The sequence below is a fragment of the Echeneis naucrates genome, chromosome 1, assembly GCF_900963305.1.
Source record: "Echeneis naucrates chromosome 1, fEcheNa1.1, whole genome shotgun sequence".
In the NCBI taxonomy this organism is placed as follows: Eukaryota; Metazoa; Chordata; class Actinopteri; order Carangiformes; family Echeneidae; genus Echeneis; species Echeneis naucrates.
The window spans coordinates 1096367-1123205 of NC_042511.1; the positions used below are offsets into that span (position 1 = coordinate 1096367).

Here is a 26839-nt window from a genome sequence, read left to right on the forward strand (position 1 = left end):
AAATGTGTTTATTTATTCATTCATTCATCTACCTATCTATTCATTTAAATGTGTTTATTTATTCATTCATTCATCTACCTATCTATTCATTAAATGTGTTTATTTATTCATTCATTCATCTACCTATCTATTCATTAAATGTGTTTATTTATTTATTTATTTATTTATTTAGCTGAAAAATGTTCTTATTCATGAACATTAATGAGAGATTTTAATGGACTAACTAACTTATGAAATGTAATAAAATATATCTGAATGGAATTTAATCGCAAATAGTCAAGTTTAAAGCCAAAATGAAACTCAGCAAAAACTGCTATAAGGTAAGTAAATCTATTTCAGATTCGTTTGCACTTCTTGTGTTGTGTTATTAGTTGTTCAAAACCAAAACCACACATTTACTCTAAATGAGTTTCCAGTAAACGAATACTGATGGACTGGTTAAGAGAACGTGTTGGCTTACAAATGTCACTGATGAATGATGGAATTCAACTAATAACTTTCAATAATTGTGTTATTTCTCATAGACAAAATCTCATTTAAATTTATTTCCATCCATGCAGCCAAACAATAATAATAATAAGAATAAAACCACGTTTTGTCCAAAAGCATAGGTGGCTGTGAAGCCCCGCCCCCACTGCAACACTTTAACCCTGACAGCATCTCACTTTATTTGCCCAAACAGTGACATTTGGAAAAGAAAATGTTCATGATAGTTCTGGCACTTCTGGTGTCTGTTCGCTCTCAGACATTCATCGACAGCATCAGGAACTGGGAGGTAAAGAGGAAATAAAGAGAGTTGACATTTAGGATCAGGATCAGACTACAGGACTCAGGTGTGACTGTGACATGAACGTGGTTTCACCTGCATCATGTTCATATTCACTCGTCCTCGCTTCAGTTTGTCCATCGCCTGGAAAGCTCCTGGTTAAGAGAGAGAGCTTTTGTTACTCACCAATAATCAGTATGATCAGTTCTTTTTTAAAACTTCGGTCTGTTTCTCTCTCTGTTCATCTGAACGTACTGAACATGTTCTCCAGGCGGACGATGCAGGTGAGGTAGTCGTCAAAGTCAATGTCGTAGTTGTCGTCAGCAAACCTCAGGCCGATCAGCTGCAGGAGCTGGTTGTTCAGTTGCATGCCTTCATGGGAACAAAGACAAAGCCACATTTTAATAAACGGATTTATTCAGGTGTCTTCATTTGACAGGGAAAGTGGAAACAGGAAACGAGAGAGGCCTGCTGTTCACCCAAAATCTAACCACTATAATGTTTCACTGTTCTTAGTTTCCGCTCACACTTTAATAAAAACCTCCAGTTTTCCTAAATATCAGAAAAAATAAATACAGACATTAAATGATCCGATATATTTGATGACAGAATCATTTTTATGGTGCTGCTGCTGTGAAAGAACATTAAACAGGCCCCCTGCGAACGAGCACCTACATTTGTATTACGCCCCTGTTGTACGGTCATGTATGTGTCTGTGTGTGTTTCATGTATTAGTTTGTGTTGAGCTTGTCAGGCTCCCGCAGGAATATCAAATTTGTCTTGACGAACATGTTGTTAATTAAAATGATGAGCTGACAGCCAAACAACCCAAACACATGTAGAAAGTGTTTTTATCTAAAAAGTATTCCAAAATGAAATGTTTGGTTTTTGTTTTTTCTTGTTTTCAGAGCTGCAGTCCGATAATATTAACACCAGAAAAGTCCAGATGTGGCTCCTGAGTAGCAATCACTGACACTCACCTGCAGCTTTGAGAGCGATGCGGAGCTCGTAGGACGACATCTTCCCTGAGCGGTCGGTGTCGAAGGACAAGAACAACATCTGCAACAACAACACAAGTTAAAGCCATCCTCAGTCGTGCACCAGCTGAGCTGATTTCCAGCTTTAATACACGAACCAACACCTACAATCCACTTCTTCATCTTCTCCCAGAAGACCTTAAACTCCTGGAACTCCAGCTTCCCCGTGTTGTCCACCTGGTTTACTGCGTCAAGAAAAAGACTGCAAGCATTCATTTCAAATCAGACACTCTAGATCCTTTACAGCTGATTTCATCTTCTCATACTCATGTAAATGATATTAATATTAATGAAATATTAAACGGAAATGTCCCGACTTTGGAAAAAGGAAAACTTGATTTAGAAAAAGGTTGATTAAGCTTTAAGATGATAGTGAATATTGTTTTTTTAAAACAGCTTTTCTAAATTTTTAAGTGCTTTAAAGAGAGACATTGAAGTTATTATATTAACAAAACTTTCATATTTTTATGAAATTTGTGAGATAAAAGAGTTGATTCTCCTCAATTCTTCTGTAGTAAGATGAATTAAAATCCTCGTTGTAACAGCATTGGCCGTCTGCCTCAGGTTGTGTGTTCATCAGTAAAATGAGGAAGGATACGTCCATCAGGTTGATGATACTGTGGCAGGTGTTCAGACTCAGGCCGTCGAATTTGATCTCTTTTCCTGAAGAGAAAGGATTAAAACATTTAAGAAAATAAATATATGTATGGAAAAAGGTTCTGTTTGGGCCGTGTTGGATTTTTCCTCCATACAGTGGTAAAGTGGTACACCAGGATCTAATTGTACACTCAAATATTTCCAGATGTTTTGAATGAACTGATGTTTTTATCTTAGCATTCCGGTGGCAGGCATCAGAAAATCACAGAAAATACACAAGAGTCCGCCGTTTAGATGTCTCAAATGTTGGAATATCTGCATGATGCGTCTGCAGCCGGGTTTAAGACTGAAGATGAAACTTTTGTCCGTGTAGACTTACGTCTGCTGAGAACGCCGTTGAGCATCTGCTGAAGCTCCCTGACAGAGATGGCCTGGTCCTGCACACACACCAGTGTTGAACAGAAAGGTTTCAAAGTTACCACGGTGCCACGGCTCGCTACAACTCTGGTCTGAACGTTCCACATATTAACATGTTTCCTCTGCGTTACTCTGGTCACTGACACCATGACCTTTTCCCATAGACTTCAATGCAATCTGACATCTTTTACATCCAGAGGCCAAAGTAAAGTAGTAAGACCAAAGCTTCCTCACCGAGCCCGCCAGCTGTTCAAACAGCCTCCGCAGACCTTTCTCCTCGTCCGACTCCTCCTCTGGAGGGCTGGGCATCGGCGGCTGGTGGAGGCAACACAACGTCAGGAGAGGCCGACCGACAGACCGATGGACTGAACGGCGGACTGAATATCAATCTACTTACGTCTGGCAGGTCAGCGTCGACGTTGCTTCCCATCTCCCTGTTGACGAAGATGGTCAGTAATTGCAGATATTTTGATGTCACATTTGCTACTTTAGCGCTTTAGGACTCACAGAGCTTGGGCCTTCTTCTCAGAGCAGATCCTGATGAGGAAGTCGGCCTCGTGGTGGGGCTGGAAGGTGGTGGGCACCAGCAGGTATTTCCCAGGAGGCAGTGTGAAGCGCTCTGCCACCTCCCGCAGGTTGATGTAGGTCCTGCTGCGAGCCTTGGAGGCATGGTAGCGGAAGAAATCCTTCCCCTGGTGGTCTTCGTCATTTGGAGCCTGAGTGGAGTAACGGGAGTTAAATTAAGCACAGAGGGAGGAGTCCAGAAGAACGGGCTGAGATGTTCCCTGCATGAAACCTCCTCTGACCTCGTACAGGGCGAAGCCGATGGTCTCCAGGTCCAGACCTTCCATCCGCAGCTTCCGCCTGTTCTTCTGCATCAGGGCGATCACCACGCTGCACATGTCGTCGTCGTCATCGGCGTCCTCCAGCTCCAGCTTGAACTGGGGGTTGGTCCAAAATGTGTCTGCAGAGATTCAGAGTGCAAATGAAGACCGACTTTCCATGTTGAGGTTCAGCTTTCAGGTTGAAAAGGTCAGCCGGTCTCACCGATGTAGTTCCTGCAGCCTCCGGCGGTGGAGCCGCGAATCCAGTTCCCCTCGAACATGCTGAGCTCCCAGTGGCGCTTCGTGCTGTCGGTCAGCGAGTCGGGCGTCATGTTGCAGATCTCCACCTTGTCATAGTTCCTCTGAAAATCCTGGAACTCCATCCTGCAGTCACAAACACCTTCAGCGTCGTCTCCACATCAGCAGAGTTCAGTTTGTGTTTATTTCACAGCAGACTCACCAGAATTCACCGTCCTCTGTTGAATTCTGCAGGATGCGATTTTTTTCTGCTTGGTCAACATAATTCCACTCTCTGGAGCTGACGACACCAAACAACAGACAGCGTTCACACAAACACACCGCGGGAGTAACTGATGGCACGGTTGTTACTTTCAGGAACAATCGCTGACGTCAGTGACATTTCCATCTTTGGCAGGAAAGTCAATAAGAGAAAAACGGAAAACAACCACAAAACTACACAATCTACTGTGGAGTGATACAAAACGCGCACCAACTGAACAACAGATACTGTGATGGTGCGACACGTGTGCTCTGTTCTTACTTGTCGCTCCAGGGCCCGTTCCACTCCACCTGGCCCCAGGGGTTTCTGACCCGGATCAGCTGGACCGTCTGACCTCTGTAGTTCACCTGAAAAGCACACACAGGTAGTTCTCACGGCGAGCTGCTGTGAGCGGTGTGTCTTTAACCTGAACCAGGCGTCCTACCTGCTCCAGGCCTGTGATGGAGTAGGCGTGTCCCTTCACCAGGCCGGTGGAGGTCTTGGCCTCAGACTCTGCAGAGCTGGAGATCTGGAGGAAACCAAAACAGCAGATTAAAGACGGCGCAGCGGGCTGAGAGCTGCCGATGTGCGTCCCAGGACAGTCGGGTCTTTACGTCAATGGAGCAGCCCATCATGGAGCCTCGGTCCAGAGCCTTCTTCATGATGGAGAACAGGTTGTTTGGAGCGTTCTTGGTTTCGTACACTTCTCCGAGTCCGCCGGTGAAATCCTCCATGGCCTCCATCGTGCTGCCGCCCTTCAGCGACTCGTAGCTGCCGTGCAACCTGAAACACACAAACAGACGATTCCTGCCTGCTCAGATAGATTCATGATCCCCAGCGGTTGCATCCTCATCCTTTCTCACTCATCTCCTTTGAGTTCCTTCTTCTGATGTGAAGCTCAATTTAGAAAATAACTAAGTCGAGGCTGCAGTTGGAAACTCTTTGTTGTCTAAGCTGCGGGAAGGAGCTTTACTTGGCGTAGGCTTTCTCCAGCAGGGCGCTCCAGAACTCGTCGTTGGAGGCCGAGTGCACCATGATGAGCTGATTCCTCACCGACGGCAGCCGGTCGTCCACCACCACGTCCATCCATTGGTTGTGATGCCAGAACTGAAGGAGCAGCAGAGACCACGTCAGGAGCTGAAGCTCGTTTTTATCAGAGCCAGCAAAGAGCTAAAACCTCCAACGTGACGGCTTCACACAATCAAAGGGAAAATACAAGAAATGAACCACCGAAGCTCAAATGGATGGATGATGGATGGATGATGGATGATGGATGATGGATGGATGGATGGATGGATGGATGATGGATGGATGATGGATGGATTGATGATGGATGGATGCTGGAGGATGGATGGATGGAGGATGAATGAATGGATGATGGATGGATGATGGATGGATTGATGATGGATGGATGCTGGAGGATGGATGGATGGAGGATGGATGGATGATGGTTGGATGAGTGATTGATGGATGGATGATGGATGGACTAATGAATGGATGATGATGGATGATGAGTGGATGAATGAACTGAGGGATGATGGATGGATGATGGTTGGATGGAGATGGATGAACTAATGAATCAATGATGATGGATGGTTAGATGAATGGATGATGGATGGAGGATGGTTGGATGAGTGATTGATGAATGGATGATGATGGATGATGAGTGGATGAATGAACTGAGGGATGATGGATGGATGATGGTTGGATGGATGATGGATGGACTAATGAATGGATGATGATGGATGATGAGTGGATGAATGAACTGAGGGATGATGGATGGATGATGGATGGATGATGATGGATGGATGGATGATGGATGGATGGATGGATGAATGAATGGATGATGGATGGATGGATGGATGGATGGATGGATGGATGATGGATGGATGATGGATGGATTGATGATGGATGGATGGATGATGGGATGATGGATGGATGGAGGATGAATGGAGGATGGATGGATGATGGTTGGATGAGTGATTGATGGATGGATGATGGATGGACTAATGAATGGATGATGATGAAGATGAGTGGATGATGAACTGAGGGATGATGGATGGATGATGGTTGGATGGATGATGGATGGACTAATGAATGGATGATGATGGATGATGAGTGGATGAATGAACTGAGGGATGATGGATGGATGATGGATGGATGGATGGATGGATGGATGGATGATGGATGATGGATGGATGAATGAATGGATGATGGATGGATGGATGGATGGATGGATGGATGGATGATGGATGGATGATGGAGGGATTGATGATGGATGGATGGATGATGGATGATGGATGGATGGAGGATGAATGGAGGATGGATGGATGATGGTTGGATGAGTGATTGATGGATGGATGATGGATGGACTAATGAATGGATGATGATGGATGATGAGTGGATGAATGAACTGAGGGATGATGGATGGATGAATGTGTGTCTCTGTGTGTACCTGGAAGTGAAAGATGCCGGCGTATCTACGATCGAAGTCCTGGTCGTGCGGGACGACTCGGGCCAGCGCCTCCTTCTTTAGGGTCAGTGATGCGATGGCTGCCAGGAGCCAGCAGTCCCCTGTGGCGACAGACAGGTGCATGATGGGTAAAAAAACCTGCTAGAAACTAGAAGGTGAAGACCACAGATGGACCGCAGCGCTCACCCAGCTGCCCCTGGCAGATATCCGTCCTGCTCGCTCCGCCCACGATGAACTTTGGGTTTTCACAGAGCTCCTGTGAAGAAACAAACAGGTTGGTGTCACAGACAGGTGAGGTGACGAAGGTGTGTCCACATTCCCCGAATATTAATCGTCAGAGGACGAAAGGCAGCTGAAGCATTCAGTCTGAGCAGGAACGCCCCACAAAGAAATGTGTAGTAAGAGTGACAGCTGAGCTTCCTCTGAAGGAGCCACACGTTTTAAAACAACGAACACTAATGTCACAGTGTAAAAATCAAAGACAATAAAGCTGCGTGCCTGAGGGCAGATATCAGAGGGGTAAAGGGTAAACACTCAGAAATCTGCCCCTGCACTTTATTTAGTTTTCCTGCAGAACTGGTTTTTCAGCTCCGACTGAAAAAACACAGAATACCTTTTTTTTTAAACATAAAAGCATTAAATCTTTTCAGATTAACTCTCTGAACCTTCATGTCAGGCTGAGTTCTGTTGACTTCAGTTCCAGACTCAGACAGCTGAAGAGTGAACAGAGACAAAGTTGAACCAGATTTCAGGACTGACTCGTGATCTACGTACCTTTGGCCTTTTCCATTCAATCTGGACGGGAACAGTCTGGCTATAGTAGAGCGAGGAGTCAGTGGCAGGAAAGTCTGGATCCTCAAACAGGACCCCCTTCATAAGACACTCGTGTCTCAGCTCCTCAAAGGACTTCCCATCCGACTGGGTGTCCAAAACGCGGGAGGAGCCCGAGCTCCTGCCGGACAGCGTGGACTGGAGAGGCATCGTCTTCTTCTGTGTGATCTGAAGGACTCCGATGGACCGACTGCTGCTGCGTGTGATGCAGACACAAGCTGTCAGGTCGGTAGGACTGGAAGGGACACACCCTCCAGGCCGAAACTGGTTAGTCCTCCTGCAGCAGCAGACCTCGCCCTGCTGGGTTTGGCCTGAAGGAAGCAGAACTCATTCCTTCAGCTCATTCACATCAAAAGCAGAAAGTGCCGGTTCCGGTCAGTGAGCTGATCCCAGACATCCCAGATCGCACGTCGGGACCGCACTTCTGCTGGATCTGGATCTGAGCCTTGAAGAATCAGTCAGTCATAAATCAAAGTTCTTCAGTTCAGCTGACTGTCTCCTCCTCAGGCCGAACCCCAGACTGGACCAGACCGGACCAGATACCAGACAAGTGAATTTCATCACACAAGAATCAGCTGAGTAGAATTTGGAATCAAAGGTCAGAGGTCAGAGGTCTCTTTGGGGCATCTTAAAAATGGATTTGTTTTTATTGTCCAGATCTGTCAAACTCTGTTTTAACTGACCTGATGAAGGCTGATTTGTTTCCATGTTTGTGTGAATTTAATCTGTAAAAATAAAATGGATCGGTAAATCCAGATATAAAAAATTAAAACATTCATCTGAATCTCACATTTTCAGACATTAAATCAACGTTCTGTTTGGGATCTCAGCTGACAGACGAGATTTCCATCCTTCGTCCAATCAATTCAAATGAGTTCCCCTCCAGTTTGGAGTTTGGAAACATAAAAAAAGATTATCATCAACTCAACAATTCACCTGCTGATGATAACACAACAGGACACAAGAGGAGCTTTTCTCAGCACAGTGCTTCAGTGGGTCTGAACCCCAGCCCTGGGGTGCTCCCTCCAGGGTCACTGAGGTCTCTAAAGTACCTGTAGTTTCAACCAGCCACCACTGACCTCTGACCCTGTAAAGCCTCAAAATGAGCCGTCACTTTGTGGTTTCATGCAACAGGAACAACATTTTCATTTGCTGCTTTTTATTGGTTGTTGAATTTGTGCATGACAGCAGGTTGAAGGCACAAGACACACAATAATACACTTTCCATCATCAGCTAAACTTCAACACTGACGTCATCTGACAGAAGGTCACTTCTCTACTGAAGAGCGGAACTGAAGGAGAACAAAAGTAAAGATCTGGAACTAATGAGGAGAACGAAGGTCGGACTCCCGGCAGCTGCTGGCGTCTGGGAGGGAAACTGCTTCCTGAAAAGTGACAACATTCTCACGAACACACTACGGCTCTGCTTTCTCCTGTGCACTTCCTGTCACCAGCAGCAGGTTACAGGCCATGAACTGGACGTTGAGCACGTTGCTGGTGTTTCCAGTGTAAAGTCCCACCAGTTCGCTGGAGGAGCCGTCGGCCGGCGTCCCACCGTGGGAGTTGCGGATGTCCCACACTCGGACCGAGTTGTCCATGGAGGACGACGCCACCAGGCTGCTGTCCGGGCTGAAGGACAGGCTGGTGACGCTGTCCGTGTGTCCGCGCAAGTCTTTGAACAATGTTCCTGACGCCAAGTCCCACAGCTTTACCCGTTGGTCCTCACCAGCCGACGCCAAGTACTTCCCGTTAGGTGAGAAGGCGAGCGACAGCACCGGGCCGCGATGTCCGGTGAAGAGGCGGACAGATGCCCCCTGCTGGGTGCTCCACAGCCGGACGGTCTTGTCAGTGGAGCCGGTGGCCAGGTAGTTCGAGTTGGGGTGAAACTTGACGCAGTCGACGTCGGCAAGGTGGCCGGCGTACAGCCGTAGAGCGTACGTGCGTGAAAACGTCCAAAGGCGGGCGGTGCGGTCGTGGGAGCCGCTGGCGAAGTAAAGGCTGCAGGGGCTGACGTCCACGTCCCACACCGGGTAGGCGTGGCCCTGGTACAGCACCGTGTTGGTGAAGTTGCCCAGGTCCCAGTAACGTATGGTGGCGTCCTCAGAGCAGGAGAGCAGCCCCGAGCTGTCCGTCAGGAAGGAAGTGCGGAACACCGGGCCGCTGTGACCTCGCAGCGTCTTTATCTCGCTGCCGGAGCCGTCCTCCTCCTCGGCCTGAGGACAAACAGGAGGACACAGAGACTGCTTTACATCAACTGTCTGTTGATTATCTCTTTATGTTAGAGAGACTCGATCCAAAGAAGTTCTTCAGCTTTAAATCGGTTAAATAATAAAATCTCATTTTCGGTTTTCAAACTGACTAAATAGGAAACGATGAAATTAATACATTTTTTTCTGTAATCTACAAAAACATCATCACATCTGAACATGAGCTCTAAAACGACTGAGCTTCACGTATATATAAAGTCTGTAAGTTCAACTTTGAGGTTAGAAAACGCACAATGTGCCAACATTTGAAGATGCTAAACTGAAATGCTCCTTTCAGAGCCGATGAGTGTTGAAACTGACAGTTTGTAAATCATTTTGAATCTGTGGATCTGATGTTGGTCAGTATTTCTGCAGGCTACTCAAAGACGTCTTCCATCCAGTGACCTCACCTCCTCCTCCAGCACGTCACAGGCCAGGTGGATGCGCGACACGTCGGCCTGATGCGGTCTGGCCTTCAGCTTTCTGGCTCTGAGGCTCCACAGCTTCACCGTGGAGCTGTCAAAGCCGGCGGCCAGCAGCCGGCTGTCGGCCGAGACCTCAGCGGTGTTCAGCATCTGCTCCGTGTGGTGGAAGGCGTAAAAACAGACCGTGGTGAGTGAAGGCGGGCCCTCACGGACTTTCTTGATACAGTCCTGGAGGGCCTCCAGGGCCGCCTCGCTCTGGGGGATCCCCGCGGGCACCTCCACCCCTTCGCCACCCTCCGCCCCGTCCACTCCGGCCCACGATGAGGTGGAGTTTGGGGTGGCGGTTGCTGCACCAGCAGTTCCATACAGCTGGTAGTCTGTTTGCCTGGACGCCGTCACCTCCACCTGCAGGTGTGTGCTGAGGGCCCTGCACAGGGCGCTGTTGTCCTCACTCTGCAGGTAACGCAGCAGGTAGCTGTACGCCGGCTCAGTCAGGTGAACCACGAACTTATGCTCCAGAAAAGTGCTCAGTTTGGGATTGGCTGCAACATCCTGAGCTGTGAGAACATGGCGGAGCTGCTCTATGGTGGCTCGCTGCTCACTGTCCTGTAGAAAGGCACCGTGGAAACGACTGTAAAAACCATCTACCGCCCCCTTCAGGCCGCAGCGCACCATGTCCAGGTGGAGGTAGATGAAGAGCGGGTAGAGGATACAGCTCACCTCCTTCGCCCAAGATATTTCTGTTTCTAATGTAGGGGACAGAAAAAACTACAGTGAAGTTCTCCATAGTTTCAAAAACAGCATCATACAGGAAGTATAGACATGATTCAAAGGAGCAGAAGACGTGTGGAGGTCACACCTGACAGAAAGGAGCGCAGCCTGGAGTACTGAGTCTCGTACTGCTGGGGGTCCGATTGGCAGGGAGCAGCAGAGACGATGTTGGTACAACCCGACTCTGTCTGCACTGCAGTGAGTAGAAACACCAGGTCAGAGCAGCTACAGGTTGGATAGAGTGTCTGGATCCGTTTATTGTGTTGAGAATAAACAGAATAATTCGATTTTTCATCATTTATGAGCAGAACTGATCAGATAGAGACAGAAAGAACCCAAACACAGGAGAGGAACTTTTCTGTGAAGAAGGAAACTGATCAGACAGAATCAGATGAGTCTGGATGTGAGGAGGCCATTAAGTGACGTCACGGCGGGTTGATTCGTTCATGTTTTCATTCATTCATTCGTTGTTTTAACGTGGTTCTGGACGTTGTGTTTGGAGTATCCTCCATCTCCATCCTGACTCCCAGACTCACCTGTCAGGCTGGCCGCCATCTCCTCGGCTGACTGGAAGAGTTTGGCTCCTTTCAGGGATCCGTCCGTGTCCACATACTGCCTCCTCTTCAGATACTGAGCCACCGCGTACTGGATCTGCTCGGTCCGGACCCGCTTCATGACCTGGGAACCAAACACACACAGCCTGACCTCAAACGGAGCACAAACCGGGACAATCTGGTCTAAAATCTGATGCCGGAGATGTAACAGTTGTTGTGTTTTGTTTGAAGTCCGGTCCGCCCGGTCCGGGACTGCTCAGCATCCCGGTAGCTAACCACTTAGCAAACCGACGAGCTAGCGCTGCTACGGGGGGATAAGCAGCCTGAACGGGCTCACTGACGCCATAAACGTGGATGGTGGATGGTGTGTGAGCCGGAAACACTCGGAGCTCCGAACCGAACCGGTCTACAGCTGCCGGCTCTCCACGTTAGCGGAGGCTAATCCGTTAGCTTAGCTGCTAGCAGCGGCGGACCGGGCCGTTCCGGGCCGCTCCGGGCCGAGGCCTCCCCGGTCGGAGGTGTTTACTCACTGCATATCGTGCCGGACCTCTCCGCCCCGGTTACCTCAGGAAAGCCGACCGGGTTAGGGCTCCTCTCCGCGTCCAGCCGGATCTCCGCCGCCGAGCTTCGCGGTCGTCCGCCTCATCGATGAGCGCCGGGATCTCCTGCTCAGGCCTGAACCCGATCGGTGCTCGGGCATCAATGTCTGAGCCCGTACTCCCTTAAACGGAAGCGGAAGACGAAATATTTTATTTTTTTAAGTGAAATAAACAAGTTTATTTTGGTTATAGTGTTTTAACTATAAAATAATTGTATAAATAAATTCGTTATAAATATTATAACTGGTGAGTTTGTTCAGTGTCATGTTTGGTTTGCTGACTTTACACCGATATCAATAAATAAATGTAATCTTAGAATTAACTTAAATATTTGATGAAGGAATAAAACACAAGAAACAGTTTTTATTTTATTTTCATTGTACACACATTTCATTGTGTACACACAATGAAATGACATTTACACTCTGAGAAACATATGTATAGGCCCCCACACATGGCCATATATCATGCAACAGGTGAAGAGGTGACCTTGTTTTCACAGTGAAGGCGCTGCTATTGCTCAGCACACCTTGGAGCAGCTCGGCAGTGGCCTGTAGGTGGAATGGCACCACTCCGTTCACCAGCCCACACATCACACTTTTTTCTTTGTCCGCACTGGGACGTGAACCGTTGTCCCTCCGGTTCCCAACCCACTGAGCTAAAATCTATCAAATGCTGCTTCATGTACCTGAACACAAGTAGGACTGACCCAAAATAAGCACTTTGAATTTGTTGCCATCGCCCTTTGCTGTTTATCTTTTCTTTTTAGATTTACACACTACATAACAAAACAACAACAACAAAGAAACAAAACAGTATGAAAGACTGACATTTCAAAAATAGATCTGAAATGGAAACCCTTAAATATTAGCTGGTAAACAGATTTTCTCCATAAATGAAAATGTGTGATAAAATTAAGGCCATTCATCTTTAGAAAGTGACTCCAACTATGAGAAGGATCAGAAAATCCAATCAAGTCTTTATTTCCCTTAAAAAGTACCACTCAGCATCGGGAAGTCAGGTATGTCAAGAACAAAGAGGTAAAATAATAACACAGTGGATCTAAATAAAGACTTAATGTTATCTTCAGAAACTTTAAAGCTTCTGAAAAAAGATAGAAAAATATATTTTAATAGAAAATGGAAGCTTTCTCTTTTACAAAAATTTCACTTTGATAGACAGTTGGATGAGCGGTGCTTTGTTCTTGGACTTTTGTACAAGTGGCACCTTGTCAACGACACTGATGAAGGTCACTGATCATATCTCCCCATCCTCCGCTGTATGTCTTGGCTCTTCAGGAGAAGACAGCTGTCCACTGGATGCTGAAGGCTGACGCTGAAGCGGACAGTGAGGGTGAACTGGGCATGTCTTGTGGAGGCTCCTGTCCATGGGTGAGGGTTTGGGTTTAACTCAGCTCCTGAAGAAACCACCAGTGCTGTCCATGACCTGGCTGGTCCAGAGCGTCTCAGCTTGCTGTACGGGAACTTCCTCAGTTCCTCAGATTAATTATAAAGCATCACTGTCCAACTGTTTTTTTCTGCTCCTGGTTCACAAACAGTAGTTCATAAAGAAATGGATCCTGCTCACGGAAGGTTTCAATGAGAATTCTGCAAGCCTTATTTCCCTTTTTAAGCACCATGTTGATCAGACTGTGTGCTTTGTCTGTTCTGGTTTTTGTTTGGTTTGACTCCATTTCTCTGTCATTTATAACCCTATTTGTATGAAGCACCAACTCCAAGTACTTTAGAACAGGAGCGGACACTCTGTCAATGAACTCTGTTTGAACAGATAACAGGCTCTCCTCTTCTGGCCCTCTCTTTAGTACACTTTTACCACTTTGACGAGGACCTGGAAGATGGAAAAGATGGAAAATACTTCACTTGGATAGTTAGGTAGATAGTTCAACGTTTTTCTGAGACATCACTGCACTGAGGTTTAGCTTTCACTGTGAGAAACAATGAATCTGATTTATCTGGACTATTGAATAATGTTGCAAGATGCAAAAACAGATTCTGACTCCAAAACTCTTGTGGGTCTTTCGTAAAATACTAACAACCCAACAAGTAACTCACCTTCTCCTCCTCCAGCCGCTGCAGGAAGTGTGTCTGCTTCATTGTCGGGGGGCTGGTTAGACACAACAGTGCAGGATGAAGCTGAAGCTGAACCAAGAACAAATTATTTAGTTTGATGGGAGGCGAGAATTTCTTAAGAGTCACATTAAGGCTAAACACTCTGAATGTTTCCTTCGTTCCTCTCATGTGTTTGGGTCGTTTCTATCTTTATCTGATCAGGAGTTCGGCTCAGTAATGATGAAAAATCTGCTCCAGATATCTGATTGTCTTTATGCTGTCAACACAATAAACTCAGAAACAGACAGGACTGATCAAGAGACTCTGATTGGCTGTGACATCACCCACCAGAGCCAATAGGAGCGTCCGATGTAGAGACGTGACTCTAGACGTCACTATCAAAGATGGAGGATGAGAATGGAAGGATAAAGACAGAAGGAGTCAGACTGATCCAGATCTGATCAGTTTATCACTGCAGTCAGTTTCAGATCGGACAGATCAGTTTCTTTATGACTCTTTATGCCTACTAAACTAAATAATGTGTACACGTGCATTTTTCAGTTGCTGAAAACAAATAATGCTGAACACAGAACGAAATATGAAAAGTGTGAATTAAAGCAATTGTCATGTTTCAAATGTATGATTGAGTATTTTATAGAATGTACCAGTCAGCTCAACGTGATAGTCCCAGACGTGTGTCTTCTCTTTGTCTTTGACGATCACAGTTGCTCCCTTTTTGCTCTTATTTAGCCGAATCTCAAACGTTGGGTGAAAATTTGGTCCATACTTGCAGTCAAAGGTTGCACTCTGCAAATCATTCAAAATATCTCAAGGTTACCATGTTAACAATGTTAAATGACCATGCTATATAAATAAAAGAACCAATTAGCTTCCGTTGTCTCCGTACTTCCTGCTCTCTGCTCAGTGTGCCTTCATCCTTTAATAATTTAATAAAACTATCATTTGAAGCCTTTCTACACTTTCCTGCAATTCCAGAGAAACCAGGAAACCTGATTAACTTGTTATTAGGGTTAATCTGGATACTTGGCTGAAAGGAGTATCCAGTATGGATTTAGAAATTTTGACGAGTATGAGTACCAAACGAGTAAAACGAGTCAATATCCGGCTCGGGCCTGAAGGAAAATCCTCCTCAGGGTGTCCTGTGATAGGACAGAACACAAGGCGTCATACTCCGAAAGCCACGCCCACCGGAAGGGAAAACAATCGGCGTCACAATTTAAAACTCAGTCCGGTAGTTCACTTAAAACATTATTTGAACATGTCAGATGATTATTTTAATACGCTGGCTGTATCGGGGAAAAACGGTACAGTGACAAACTCACATCTGCGGGTCTTTATCACTGTCTCTTCTGTTTGCCTTCGTTTTTATGGAGAAATGATCCCACTGAACGACCGGAGGTGACATGTCGATATTTACAGCTAGCTGATGGAGTTCCCCAGTAAGATGATCATTTAACTTGATAGATATTAAAGGTTAGGCTACATCATATTTTAAAGCAGCTCTTTATGACCCAAACATATCAAATATGCCACTTCATGGGGTCATGGGGTAAAAACCTGATAACATAAACCCCGCCCACTTCTGGTTTAAGTCCCGCCCTTTCCAAGTATGAATAAGGATACAGATACGGATCGTGGTGTACTCGCTCATCCCTTCTTGTAATCAGATCAGTCTGTTGTGTTTGTCGTACTTACCAGAGGTTGAACTCTGTCGGCCTCCGAGCAGTCCACACTGTACTTTTGGCCTCTGATGAGGTCACATGTTGATGGGGCCAAAATGTATTCATGTACTACTTGTGCCTGCTGCCCTTCAACCTTCAGGAGCATAAGAAGGTATTTATTAGGCAGTTATAGACAGCGTTAATACTGTAATGGCCAAACAGTAAATTACAGTAAAGATGGAGCAGATAGAGGATTAAACAAAACCAAAATGATTCCTTTTGGGGAAGAGACAATGACTTCGATATTGAAATACAACAGTAAATAGTTGAATACAACAGTAAAAACATTCATATAGTACAGTTACAACAGCACACCGCTGTAATGGTAGAAAAAAGTACTTTGAGTGGACTTCACCGGATATCAACAACTAAAATCTGCAGATTTACTGCCTCTTAAATAATGTGGATGAAATAAAATGTTGATTCTTTTTGGAAATACTTACAGAAACTGCGCTCTGAAGATAAGCTTTTACCTCCAACAATGGAACATTATCTGGGAGGAGGAAAACGTTAAGTTTTTGGCTTTGCATCGTGTCCTCTCGTTGTTGAAACAGCAGAATTTGGCCATTTATTGTTTTCCCAAATTTCCACAGCTTTCTGATGTTCCATGCCAAGCCAAAGCAAGAGAGATGAGGAACATCCACAATCACATGGGTTTCAGTTATTTCCTTCGGGTGAAGGACGTCCATCCCACCGTCGCTGATGTGGACAACAGACAGGCCTTCAGAGAGCGGTGCTGTCAACACAAAGAGCCGTCATTCCTTTTAGTCCCACCCCTTTGTTGTTTTAAAACGGCCTTTTTTTGCTCACTTACAAAGCTCTTTTTCACAGTGAGGGAAATGCAGCTGAGAGACAGCATCGTCAGAACACTGGATGTTGAACAGCAGACTTGCAGGCGTCTTTCCAGCTGACCTGAGAAGGTTTTCGTCCCAGTGGACGACTTTGTACGACAGCTCTCCGTCTCGAGTCATCGTGAACGCCAGTTTGGTCTCATCACACTGCAGCACACCTGCAGCTCCACACCTGAACCTGTAACACAGAAAATTACATCAAGACCGGATCCTGTTATCACCAACATACGCTGATCAGCCATGACATTATATACCAGGTCATTACCTGGTTACCGTGGAAACCTGTCAGTGGGTGGGGTCTGGAGGTAGGCGGTATTTTGGGGGGGATTTTGTGCCTTTACTTTAGTCAGTAATTGGCGGAGAAGCTGACAGGAAACAAGGAGACACAGAAGCCAATGACCTGCAGCAAAGGTCCCTAACTGGATCCAAACAGAAGACGCTGTGATTACACAGCACGCACCGCCAGGTGAACATTAAGTCCTGAGGCTGATGTTGAAGCAGAAGAATGGTCCAGTCTGAGAAGAACCAGAAAAGTCAGATCTGTCCAGAAGAAAAACCACTGGACCACATGGTCAGGGGTCAAAGAAGAGCTGAAGAAGTTCATGCTGGTTGTGATAGAAAGCTGTCAGAACTGGAGGAAGGTGTTCTGGTCTGATGAATCAGGTTGATGGCACCAGAATGCATTTTGGGAAGATCAGTGGGCTGAGACAAGAACCTGCTGAGAAACCTGGAGACACGGGCACCAATCTAAACCTGGTTCAGACCAAATCCAGGTTTTCATGGAAATGATTGGTCCGGGCTGTTTTAGGGGCAAAGGGGGCCTAATAAACTGTGATCATAATGTTATTGCTGATCAGTGTACAGGTTGCTGTACAATCTAACACGTACGCCAGCTGTACCTGTAAGAAATGTTTCCACGCTCACTCAACACTTCAGGGGTAAAAACTGACCGGCCCTGGATTTCAGAAAGACACAAAATTAGTTTTTACAACATGACAACTTGTAGCTTTGTCTTATTAAGTGATGAAATATTCATGATACAGACTTCAGGATGTTATATCAGGTCAGAGAGAAGCTCTGGAATTCATAGTAACTGGGAATACAGACATGACTAACAAAATAAAGTGATATAGTTTGTTATGAAACTCCACCAAGAGGTGACTTAGCGGTAATTACAATTTTGTAAAATATCTAATAGGATGTAATTATCTGAAGTATCCATCAATTTCAGTGTTTCAGATTTGTGTTTCACCTTCAGGACCGGATTGTTGGTACACGATCCAGCTGGGAAATCAGTTTCTTCATTTGGGTGTTTAAAATCAGGCTCTGTCAATTTCAACTGTTTCAGATCTATGAAAAATTACAGGGAATAATGTTGTGGATTTTGTTTTGTTATAAAATAAGAACATATTGAGATTATTTTAATAAAACTAGGTAATGGACTAAAATTATTACATTAAAATAACTGAAAATAAATATAAATGTTAGCCTAAAAACCATTTAATTGTTTATTCAGATATTTAACACATATTGCTGTCTTTATTTCTCTCTTTCGCTTACCTGAAGATGATCCAGGGTCTTCAACAGAGTATCGTTTCGGAGTGTATGAAGCGGGCTAGAATTCACAAAGACACAAAATTGTTTTAACTTTCCAAATATATCTTTTCAGATATTGGCTTTGAAGTTAACTAAAACATTAAATGTCCAAAGTGTTGTTTCTTTGTCTACATTTAAAAGATTTGAGAGGCACAAACCCACTTTTTTACAGACCAGGTGTTTATATTTGGGTACTTACTGATACTGAGTACAGATATGAGACATTAACAAGGCAAAACAATTCTTAAGATTTCAAAATGTTTTATTTGTCTCCTGACCAGAACAATTTTTATGACTGACACATGAAGATTCACTTTGTATTTCAGAAGCTTTCTGCTGCTACACCAAAACCATTTGTGTGTCAACTGCTGACGCTCAGCGTTTTTACCTGAAAACAAAGTTGCGTTGACAACCCTTTAGGGTCTGAGGGGGCAGAAATAGAGATGATCAGAAAAAGTTCAGAGACTCAGCTATCAGATTGTGTTTTTGTAGAGCTTTCCTCGGTAAATTAAGAACTTTAACAATCCAATGTAATTATTCAGTCACACAGTTCAAACAAAGTGAAATCAACCACCTACAGACATGTGGTAAACAGTGATGAACGGAATAAACTAAAAATCACAATCAAGTGATTTTGTTCAACTCTGATTTGTTCTCATGAGTCAAGTGTGATGTCTCTGAATAAAAGAGTCTCCAGTTAGCCCATGAACTCTGTCACTAAAGTGTCTACAATGTTCTGCAGGTTTGGTTCTCTGTATAAACTGTTTTGTTGCTGTTGTCTCTCTTTCAGTACTTACGTACGGTTCCCCTGCAGTCTGGGATCAATTCTCTTCCGTTGTCCACTCTGTGGGAATGAGTTAAAAGAGACAGGTTTGGGTACAAATACACGATTTTTCAGCATATTATTTCTTCGTTCATTCATCCATCTTATCCTCTTTTCCCTTTCCGGCTCACGGGGGGTTCTGGAGCCAATCCCAGCTCACTCTGGGCGAGGGGCGGGGTCACCTGGACAGGTCTCCAGTCCATCACAGAGACAGACAGAGACCAACAACCACTCAGACCTACGGACAGTTTAGAGTCACCAATGAACCCAAACAGGATGTCTTTGGTGACCCAGGACCTCCTTGTTGTGGGAAACAGAGCTGACCACTGTGCTGCTGTGCTGCCCAGGATCATTTCAGTAAGTGAAAAATAGAAGAAATATATGAAAAAAGTGACTCATATTCAGCTATCATCCAGAATGCTCATTTGTTCAGGGTCTTGGGGGGTCTTGGGGGGCTGGAGCCAAGCCCAGCTGACATTAAATGAGGACGGGACACAGCCTGTTCTGTGTGTTAAAAGGCTGACACATTCATTAGCTCAGAAACGTTAGCTGTCCAAACCTTCAACTTTCCACTGACCTCACACTCTGCAGCTGACACTTTGCATTTCCCAAAAATTCAGTGAGCAGCGTCATTCCTTTCTGATTCAGCTCGTTCCCACTCAGGTCCAGTTCTGTCAGACTGGAGTTGTTCTGAAGTGCTGAGATCAGAGCAGCACAGCCTTCATCTGAGAACAGGCAGAGAGAGGATGATCTGATCACACTGAACTCTGGATTTGGAAAATTCACTCTGAAGAAAAGAAAACGTTCTACCTCAGCTTCTTCAGTCTCCAGATAACTGCCCCCTGTTCAGAAAACAGCAGCTTTATTCCTGAATCACAGAGGTTGTTCAAACTCAGGTCCAGCTCTTCCAGATAATCAAACTCAGTTGAGGCCAGAACAGCACAGCTCTTCTCTGACAGACCGCAGTTGTTAAGTCTGAAGAAAGAATAAAACACAGCAGGTTAGTTATGGGACAGAGTGATGTTGTTTAACTCTCAGTTTCAAGCCCTCCACCCAAAAGTTCATACTGATATTTAATTCAACTATTTTATAGGAAGCTGATTTTCCAGCACGTCATGCTGCTACTACACATTCAGTCTATTCTGTCTGAATCTGATGAGTTTTCAGCCCTCTAAAAGCAGCATGAACACAGAAAATATGACAAATGAAAGGAATGCAAACTGATCATGTCCTGCACTGTTTGTGAGGGAATATATGTCGTCATCGAAATGAAATGAAGTCTTATAACTTCCTCTGCTGTATAAGAAGCAGAGCGGTGTAAGCTGGAAATGCTTGAATAAGTCGAGGAATGCACTGATACAGATACCAGTGTCGGGTATCGGTCTGATACCAGGTATGAGTACTCGTACTCATAAAATTGTTCTACCTCAGCTTCTTCAGTCTCCTGATAACTGTCCTCCATTCAGAAAACAGCAGCTTTATTCCTGAATCACAGAGGTTGTTCAAACTCAGGTCCAGCTCTTCCAGATAATAAAACTCAGTTAAGGCCAGAACAGCACAGCTCTTCTCTGACAGACCGCAGTTGTTAAGTCTGAAGAAAGAATAAAACACAGCAGGTTAGTTATGGGACAGAGTGATGTTGTTTAACTCTCAGTTTAAAGGCCCTCCACCCAAAAGTTCATACTGATATTTAATTCAACTATTTTATAGGAAGCTGATTTTCCAGCACGTCATGCTGCTACTACACATTCAGTCTATTCTGTCTGAATCTGATGAGTTTTCAGCCGTCTAAAAGCAGCATGAACACAGAAAATATGACAAATGACCAGAATGCAAACTGATCATGTCCTGCACTGTTTGTGAGGGAATATATGTCGTCATCGAAATGAAATGAACTCTTATAACTTCCTCTGCTGTATAAGAAGCAGAGCGGTGTAAGCTGGAAATGCTTGAATAAGTCGAGGAATGTACTGATACAGATACCAGTGTCGGGTATCAGTCTGATACCAGGTATGAGTACTCGTACTCATAAAATTGCCACCAATACCACTTTAAAGCAGCGCGCTTTACAGCACTTGACTGCGAGGCGGGAAGCGAAGAGTCATATCAGCAGGGTGGAACTATTTTCAGGTAAATGAGAGCAACAAAAACAAAGCAGAATGCAAATTATGTCCAGAAAAACTCTGGAGAGGAGGGACAAACTATGTTTAAATCCCTTTGGTTAAATGTCAGTACTCAGTATATGACAAAGTTGTACTGAAATCTTACAGTGTGTGTGGCAGTGCCATGTTTAGAAAAGCACTAATGTTGAATGTCAGTATTTGACTATTTAGCTAAATTTGTGTTTGTCACAAGTTTCACTGCAGTCCAGTCAGCCATGTAGAAGAAACTCATACTGAGGAATGTTGTTCAAATAACAGATGGGATCTGTGGGGGAAAAAATCTGAGTAACTTTATGTTTACTGGCATAAGTACTCAGTATCAGTATCAGTGAGAACTCCAATGGAAGTACTGCTACATTGCTCGTTTTGGAAAAAAGTGAAATAGAGCTTCCCTAAACAATTCAAGTTAAAAATAATTAATACATGGTCTAAAAGGTGGGAACATCTTTTATGGCACAGAGACGCTTCTTCCTTACTAATCAGTCAGTTTCCCACTCAGCCTGTCACCATGAGGATCACTTCATATGTAAGAACAGATGAACTGTTGAGATCTGCAGAGCTGTCTGAAGTGCATTAATTAACTCAGTCCTCCTTTAATCTGTTGTCTGATCTAATCAATTTTTCTCCCTGATAATAAAATAAAACTGAACTAAAGACAGTTCCCACTCAGGTCCAGCTCTGTCAGACTGAAGTTGTTCTGAAGTGCTGAGATCAGAGCAGCACAGCCTTCATCTGAGAACAGGCAGAGAGAGGATGATCTGATCACACTGAACTCTGGATTTGGAAAATTCACTCTGAAGAAAAGAAAACGTTCTACCTCAGCTTCTTCAGTCTCCAGATAACTGCCCCCTGTTCAGAAAACAGCAGCTTTATTCCTGAATCACAGAGGTTGTTCAAACTCAGGTCCAGCTCTTCCAGATAATAAAACTCAGTTAAGGCCAGAACAGCACAGCTCTTCTCTGACAGACCGCAGTTGTTAAGTCTGAAGAAAGAATAAAACACAGCAGGTTAGTTATGGGACAGAGTGATGTTGTTTAACTCTCAGTTTAAAGGCCCTCCACCCAAAAGTTCATACTGATATTTAATTCAACTATTTTATAGGAAGCTGATTTTCCAGCACGTCATGCTGCTACTACACATTCAGTCTATTCTGTCTGAATCTGATGAGTTTTCAGCCGTCTAAAAGCAGCATGAACACAAAAAATATGACAAATGAACAGAATGCAAACTGATCATGTCCTGCACTGTTTGTGAGGGAATATATGTCGTCATCGAAATGAAATGAACTCTTATAACTTCCTCTGCTGTATAAGAAGCAGAGCGGTGTAAGCTGGAAATGCTTGAATAAGTCGAGGAATGCACTGATACAGATACCAGTGTCGGGTATCGGTCTGATACCAGGTATGAGTACTCGTACTCATAAAATTGTTCTACCTCAGCTTCTTCAGTCTCCTGATAACTGTCCTCCATTCAGAAAACAGCAGCTTTATTCCTGAATCACAGAGGTTGTTCAAACTCAGGTCCAGCTCTTCCAGATAATAAAACTCAGTTAAGGCCAGAACAGCACAGCTCTTCTCTGACAGACCGCAGTTGTTAAGTCTGAAGAAAGAATAAAACACAGCAGGTTAGTTATGGGACAGAGTGATGTTGTTTAACTGGAGTTGTTCTGAAGTGCTGACATCAGAGCAGCACAGCCTTCATCTGAGAACAGGCAGAGAGAGGATGATCTGATCACACTGAACTCTGGATTTGGAAAATTCACTCTGAAGAAAAGAAAACGTTCTACCTCAGCTTCTTCAGTCTCCAGATAACTGCCCCCTGTTCAGAAAACAGCAGCTTTATTCCTGAATCACAGAGGTTGTTCAAACTCAGGTCCAGCTCTTCCAGATAATAAAACTCAGTTAAGGCCAGAACAGCACAGCTCTTCTCTGACAGACCGCAGTTGTTAAGTCTGAAGAAAGAATAAAACACAGCAGGTTAGTTATGGGACAGAGTGATGTTGTTTAACTGGAGTTGTTGTAAACTCCTCCCCTCCCCCGACAACTTCTCACTGCATCGATGGTCAGTCATCGCCCCTCACCAGCACCAAACCTTGGCATCATCATGGACCTTACCCTCTCCTTCAAGGCACACATCAACCACGTCAAAAGAACTTCTGTAACATTCCTCCCCACCCGCTGAAACACTCATCCTCACCTTCATCACCTCCAGACTAGACTGCTGCAACAGCATCCTTTATGGCCTCTAAAAACTACAATATGTTCAGGACTCAGCTGCGTGGTTGTTCACCCACTCCCTCAATCGCCGACCTTCTCACCCCCATCACTAAAGCCAAGTACTGCACCTCGGGGGACAGAACCTTCGCCATCACCTCCCCAGCCCTCTGGAACTGCCTGCCCCTCGACACACTCACCTCATGTAAAGGTCAACTCAAAATCACACCTCTTCATGATCACCTAAGACACCTGACCATCCTCATACACTCACCCCCCTCTTATTCTCCTGATGTGTATCTGTCCTGGTCAGGCACTTCACATTTTGATTGTTTGTGTGTCTGCTTTTTGTCTGTGCCTACATAAAGCATCTTTGAGTTTTAGTACTAGTACTAAAGCGCTATATGAATTTCATTTATTATTATTATTATTATGAACCACACAGCCGCTGCTTTGAAACAATAATCGCGAGTTAAACTGACCTCAGGATTTTCAGTGCCTTCATTTGATTCTTTAATACAGAAGACAGCAGCTGCACTCCTGAATCCTTCAGGGACTTGTTTCCACTCAGGTCCAGTTCTCTCAGAGAGATGGAGGCCGACTTGAGAGCTGAGATCAGTGACACACAGGATCTTTCTGACGGGAGGCAGCCATTCAGTCTGTATAAGGAAGGAAATGTGAAGCTAGTAAGTTCACTGAACACTGAGTGAAAACAGAGGCATTTAGGTTGGTTCAGTTTTATTTTAAGGTTGGACGTTCAACTGCATTTATAATCAGAGACAGGTCTGTGACATTAGTGTGACTGAGGTGTCAGAAAAAAGTCACTAACATTAACAGAGGATTGTCTCTTAAAGTCAGTCTGACCTGAGAACCTGGAGTCTACACTTTGGACTCCTCAGTGCAGCACACAGAAGCTCCACTCCTGACTCCTTCAGAGAGTATCTGCTCAGATCCAGCTCTCTGTAGTTGGGGTTGGACCTCAGTTCTGATGCCAAGTGTTCACACTGAGCATCCGAAAGTTCATCAGGAAGAGGTCCTTCACTAAAAAAGTCAGTTAGTTTCAGTGAATTAACAGCTGCTGATGGAAGTTTCCTTCTTGTGCTGAGATAAGCCAGCTATCTCCAGTCAGTCAGTTCAGTACCATCTAGATAAATATTCTCACATCAGAATCAAAGTTTGAACCTTTTAAAATACAGAAAGTGTAAATGAGCCTTGTTTCAACGTTAATCAATATTGTTTGAGGAGTGAATTATTGTCAGTTATTGTTTTGGCCAAAAAACTTGTTATATAAGCTTTGTAAATGAACTTCTTTGATTTTAATATCAGAACAACTTTAGTTTTGTTGAAACAATTTGTATCAGATAATAACAAGCTGTCAGACATCAATTTGAATTTATGCATCAAATAATGATTTGATTAATCAAAGCTGTTGTGCTTTTAAATTCTGGGAAACTTGGGTTATTGTTGTTTTTTTTGTTTTTTGTTTTTTTTTGGGGGGGGGCAGTTTTCACTACTAACATACATTTTATATATTACAAAAGTTTTAAATAATAAATGAACAGGTGTCCAGGATGGACCTGGTCTCTGTGCAGTCTAAAGAACAAGCCACAGAGCTTCTCTCTTTCCATGTGTTGCTTGGGGCAGAAGTTCTTTCAATGGGGCAAGCTTACAGTTTTTCATGTAGTAGTCCCTGTGAAGGTCCAGGTTCATCCATGGCTTTTAGTCCCCCTTTAGTCCAAAGAGGTGGAAGGCTGGATTGGAAATGTGGTCCTTCCTCTTTCTCGGTTGAACTCATCTTTCTTTTTAGTCTGAGAAATGAATTAACATGAAAACAATGCATGACTGAACAATCAGACTTCAGTTGAATAGAAGTTTTCTCGCTTTTGACTTTATTTCTCTTAATAAGACAAAGAGAGAAAGAGAGAGCAGAAAAAAAAAACAACAAACAAATCCTTCCAGATTAATATCTGTAAGGTTAATGACCAATGTTACAAGAAGTCTATAAGTTCAAATCAACAGACCATTAAGGACGGGCCTGGATTGATTTTGATGTTGGTGGGGACATAAAATTGCTCAGAGGTAGTGACCCTGAAAGATAGAAATGTTTGCCTTTATGACCGTAATTCAACATCATGTAGAGCCGATCAAAACAAAGGAATACATAAAATAAAATATGGTAAATGTTTGACCTACATACATAAATACCTACAAATAGTTTTGTGTCCATTGTCCAATAATACAAGAAAGTTTGACAAGGACCAAGTCTTAACACGTGAAATAACAAAAAATCAAATACTTAAATATCACGAGATGTGATAATTTACAATTGACAATTTAAGGGGCAGATGTCTAATATTAACAGACAACAGGGATGAATAAAATATGTTCATGTATAGAAGACAACAGCAGTAAAAAGAAAAAGTTTGGACCTCCGCCCTTCAACAGCACGTAGAGTGTAAAGTTTCAGTTTCAGTTCTCTTAGTTTTTTCCATTGTCTTTTCCCAGTTCCCAAATCATCCGTTTTACCATCAGGACAGCCTGCCTCCCTCCGCCTTCACTGGACACGGTTCACCCAGCTTTAACCGCGGACTAACACAGAAAAATAAAAGTACAGCTGCAGACATCGTAGCGGTTGTTTTACCTGAAGGGAGGATGTTCTGGGTGAGGACGGTCGGCGACGGAAACTGTGATGCCCCGCCCCCTGTCAGAGACTACGTAGACAAGCCCCGCCCCCATTCAGAGACTGCACAGTTAAGCCCCGCCTAGCGCTCTCCGCTGACTTTGTGTTGTGTTGTTGTGTCTGTTGTCACGCTTTGTGTGTCAGCAAACACAAACTAATGCCCCACAGCTGCTGTGTGTTGGGGTGATCCACTAACAGGGTAAAGAACATGATCTGAGTTTATAGAAGCTGCCGAACAGAAAAAATGAGAGAAGTGGATACAGACAGGAAGACATCAGAGTCGGCTGCTTTATGGAAATTCTTTACTAAAATGTTATCCACATCCAAAGATGTGCCGTTTCTCTTTGTTGTGTGAGTGTATATTCACAACAAAAAGGAAGATAACAAGCAATTAGCCTTCACTGGATCAGTGGTGCCTCCAGAAATGTTTCATAGAGGTGGCCACTTAAAATGTGATGGGTGGCACACCAAAACTAAAAGTCAACTTCAGGATTTTACTGTACTGTTGTAGTGAACAGGCCAGTAGAAAACTATGCCTACAGATAGTTTGGCCTATTGTGTTATATTTAATGTCACTACTTTCTCTCCTCCTGTTCTAATGTTTTTCTTAAAATAAGCGATATCTGTGGACTTTTTCTTCACTGTGTAAAAATTGACATAACAT

At 44.2% G+C, this 26839-nt stretch overlaps 4 protein-coding genes across 4 annotated transcripts; all 4 read right to left on the reverse strand.

Annotated features, from left to right (window-relative positions):
* Positions 1-523: 523 nt before the first annotated feature.
* On the reverse strand, positions 524-7664 carry capn9 (calpain 9). Its single transcript, XM_029523899.1, has 20 exons — positions 7388-7664; positions 6800-6869; positions 6596-6714; positions 5114-5247; positions 4755-4923; positions 4586-4669; positions 4423-4508; positions 4102-4179; positions 3865-4025; positions 3624-3781; positions 3325-3533; positions 3215-3251; positions 3052-3132; positions 2780-2837; positions 2402-2466; positions 1912-1980; positions 1747-1825; positions 1022-1138; positions 863-921; positions 524-768 (listed from the first exon to the last, which is right to left on the reverse strand). The coding sequence occupies exons 1-20, from the start codon at positions 7592-7594 to the stop codon at positions 742-744; spliced, it is 2067 nt and encodes a 688-aa protein (XP_029379759.1). The 5' UTR covers positions 7595-7664; the 3' UTR covers positions 524-741.
* A 937-nt stretch (positions 7665-8601) lies between these two features.
* On the reverse strand, positions 8602-12136 carry taf5l (TAF5-like RNA polymerase II, p300/CBP-associated factor (PCAF)-associated factor). Its single transcript, XM_029524749.1, has 5 exons — positions 11971-12136; positions 11423-11564; positions 10975-11079; positions 10101-10861; positions 8602-9657 (listed from the first exon to the last, which is right to left on the reverse strand). Exons 2-5 carry the CDS (start codon positions 11559-11561, stop codon positions 8860-8862), a joined length of 1803 nt encoding a protein of 600 aa, XP_029380609.1. The 5' UTR covers positions 11562-11564; positions 11971-12136; the 3' UTR covers positions 8602-8859.
* An 870-nt stretch (positions 12137-13006) lies between these two features.
* Positions 13007-19856, reverse strand: LOC115060188 (uncharacterized). The gene is made up of 12 exons (XM_029528082.1): positions 19698-19856; positions 19095-19141; positions 18686-18720; positions 18262-18316; positions 17954-18051; positions 17601-17656; positions 16665-16879; positions 16294-16586; positions 15825-15944; positions 14774-14915; positions 14112-14198; positions 13007-13887 (listed from the first exon to the last, which is right to left on the reverse strand). Exons 1-12 carry the CDS (start codon positions 19751-19753, stop codon positions 13556-13558), a joined length of 1536 nt encoding a protein of 511 aa, XP_029383942.1. The 5' UTR covers positions 19754-19856; the 3' UTR covers positions 13007-13555.
* Positions 19419-26126, reverse strand: LOC115061927 (ribonuclease inhibitor-like). The gene is made up of 10 exons (XM_029530544.1): positions 25517-26126; positions 25166-25303; positions 24360-24536; positions 23978-24154; positions 23069-23233; positions 22717-22881; positions 22100-22264; positions 20547-20711; positions 19931-20095; positions 19419-19845 (listed from the first exon to the last, which is right to left on the reverse strand). The coding sequence occupies exons 2-10, from the start codon at positions 25288-25290 to the stop codon at positions 19842-19844; spliced, it is 1308 nt and encodes a 435-aa protein (XP_029386404.1). The 5' UTR covers positions 25291-25303; positions 25517-26126; the 3' UTR covers positions 19419-19841.
* Between the last annotated feature and the right edge of the window lie 713 nt (positions 26127-26839).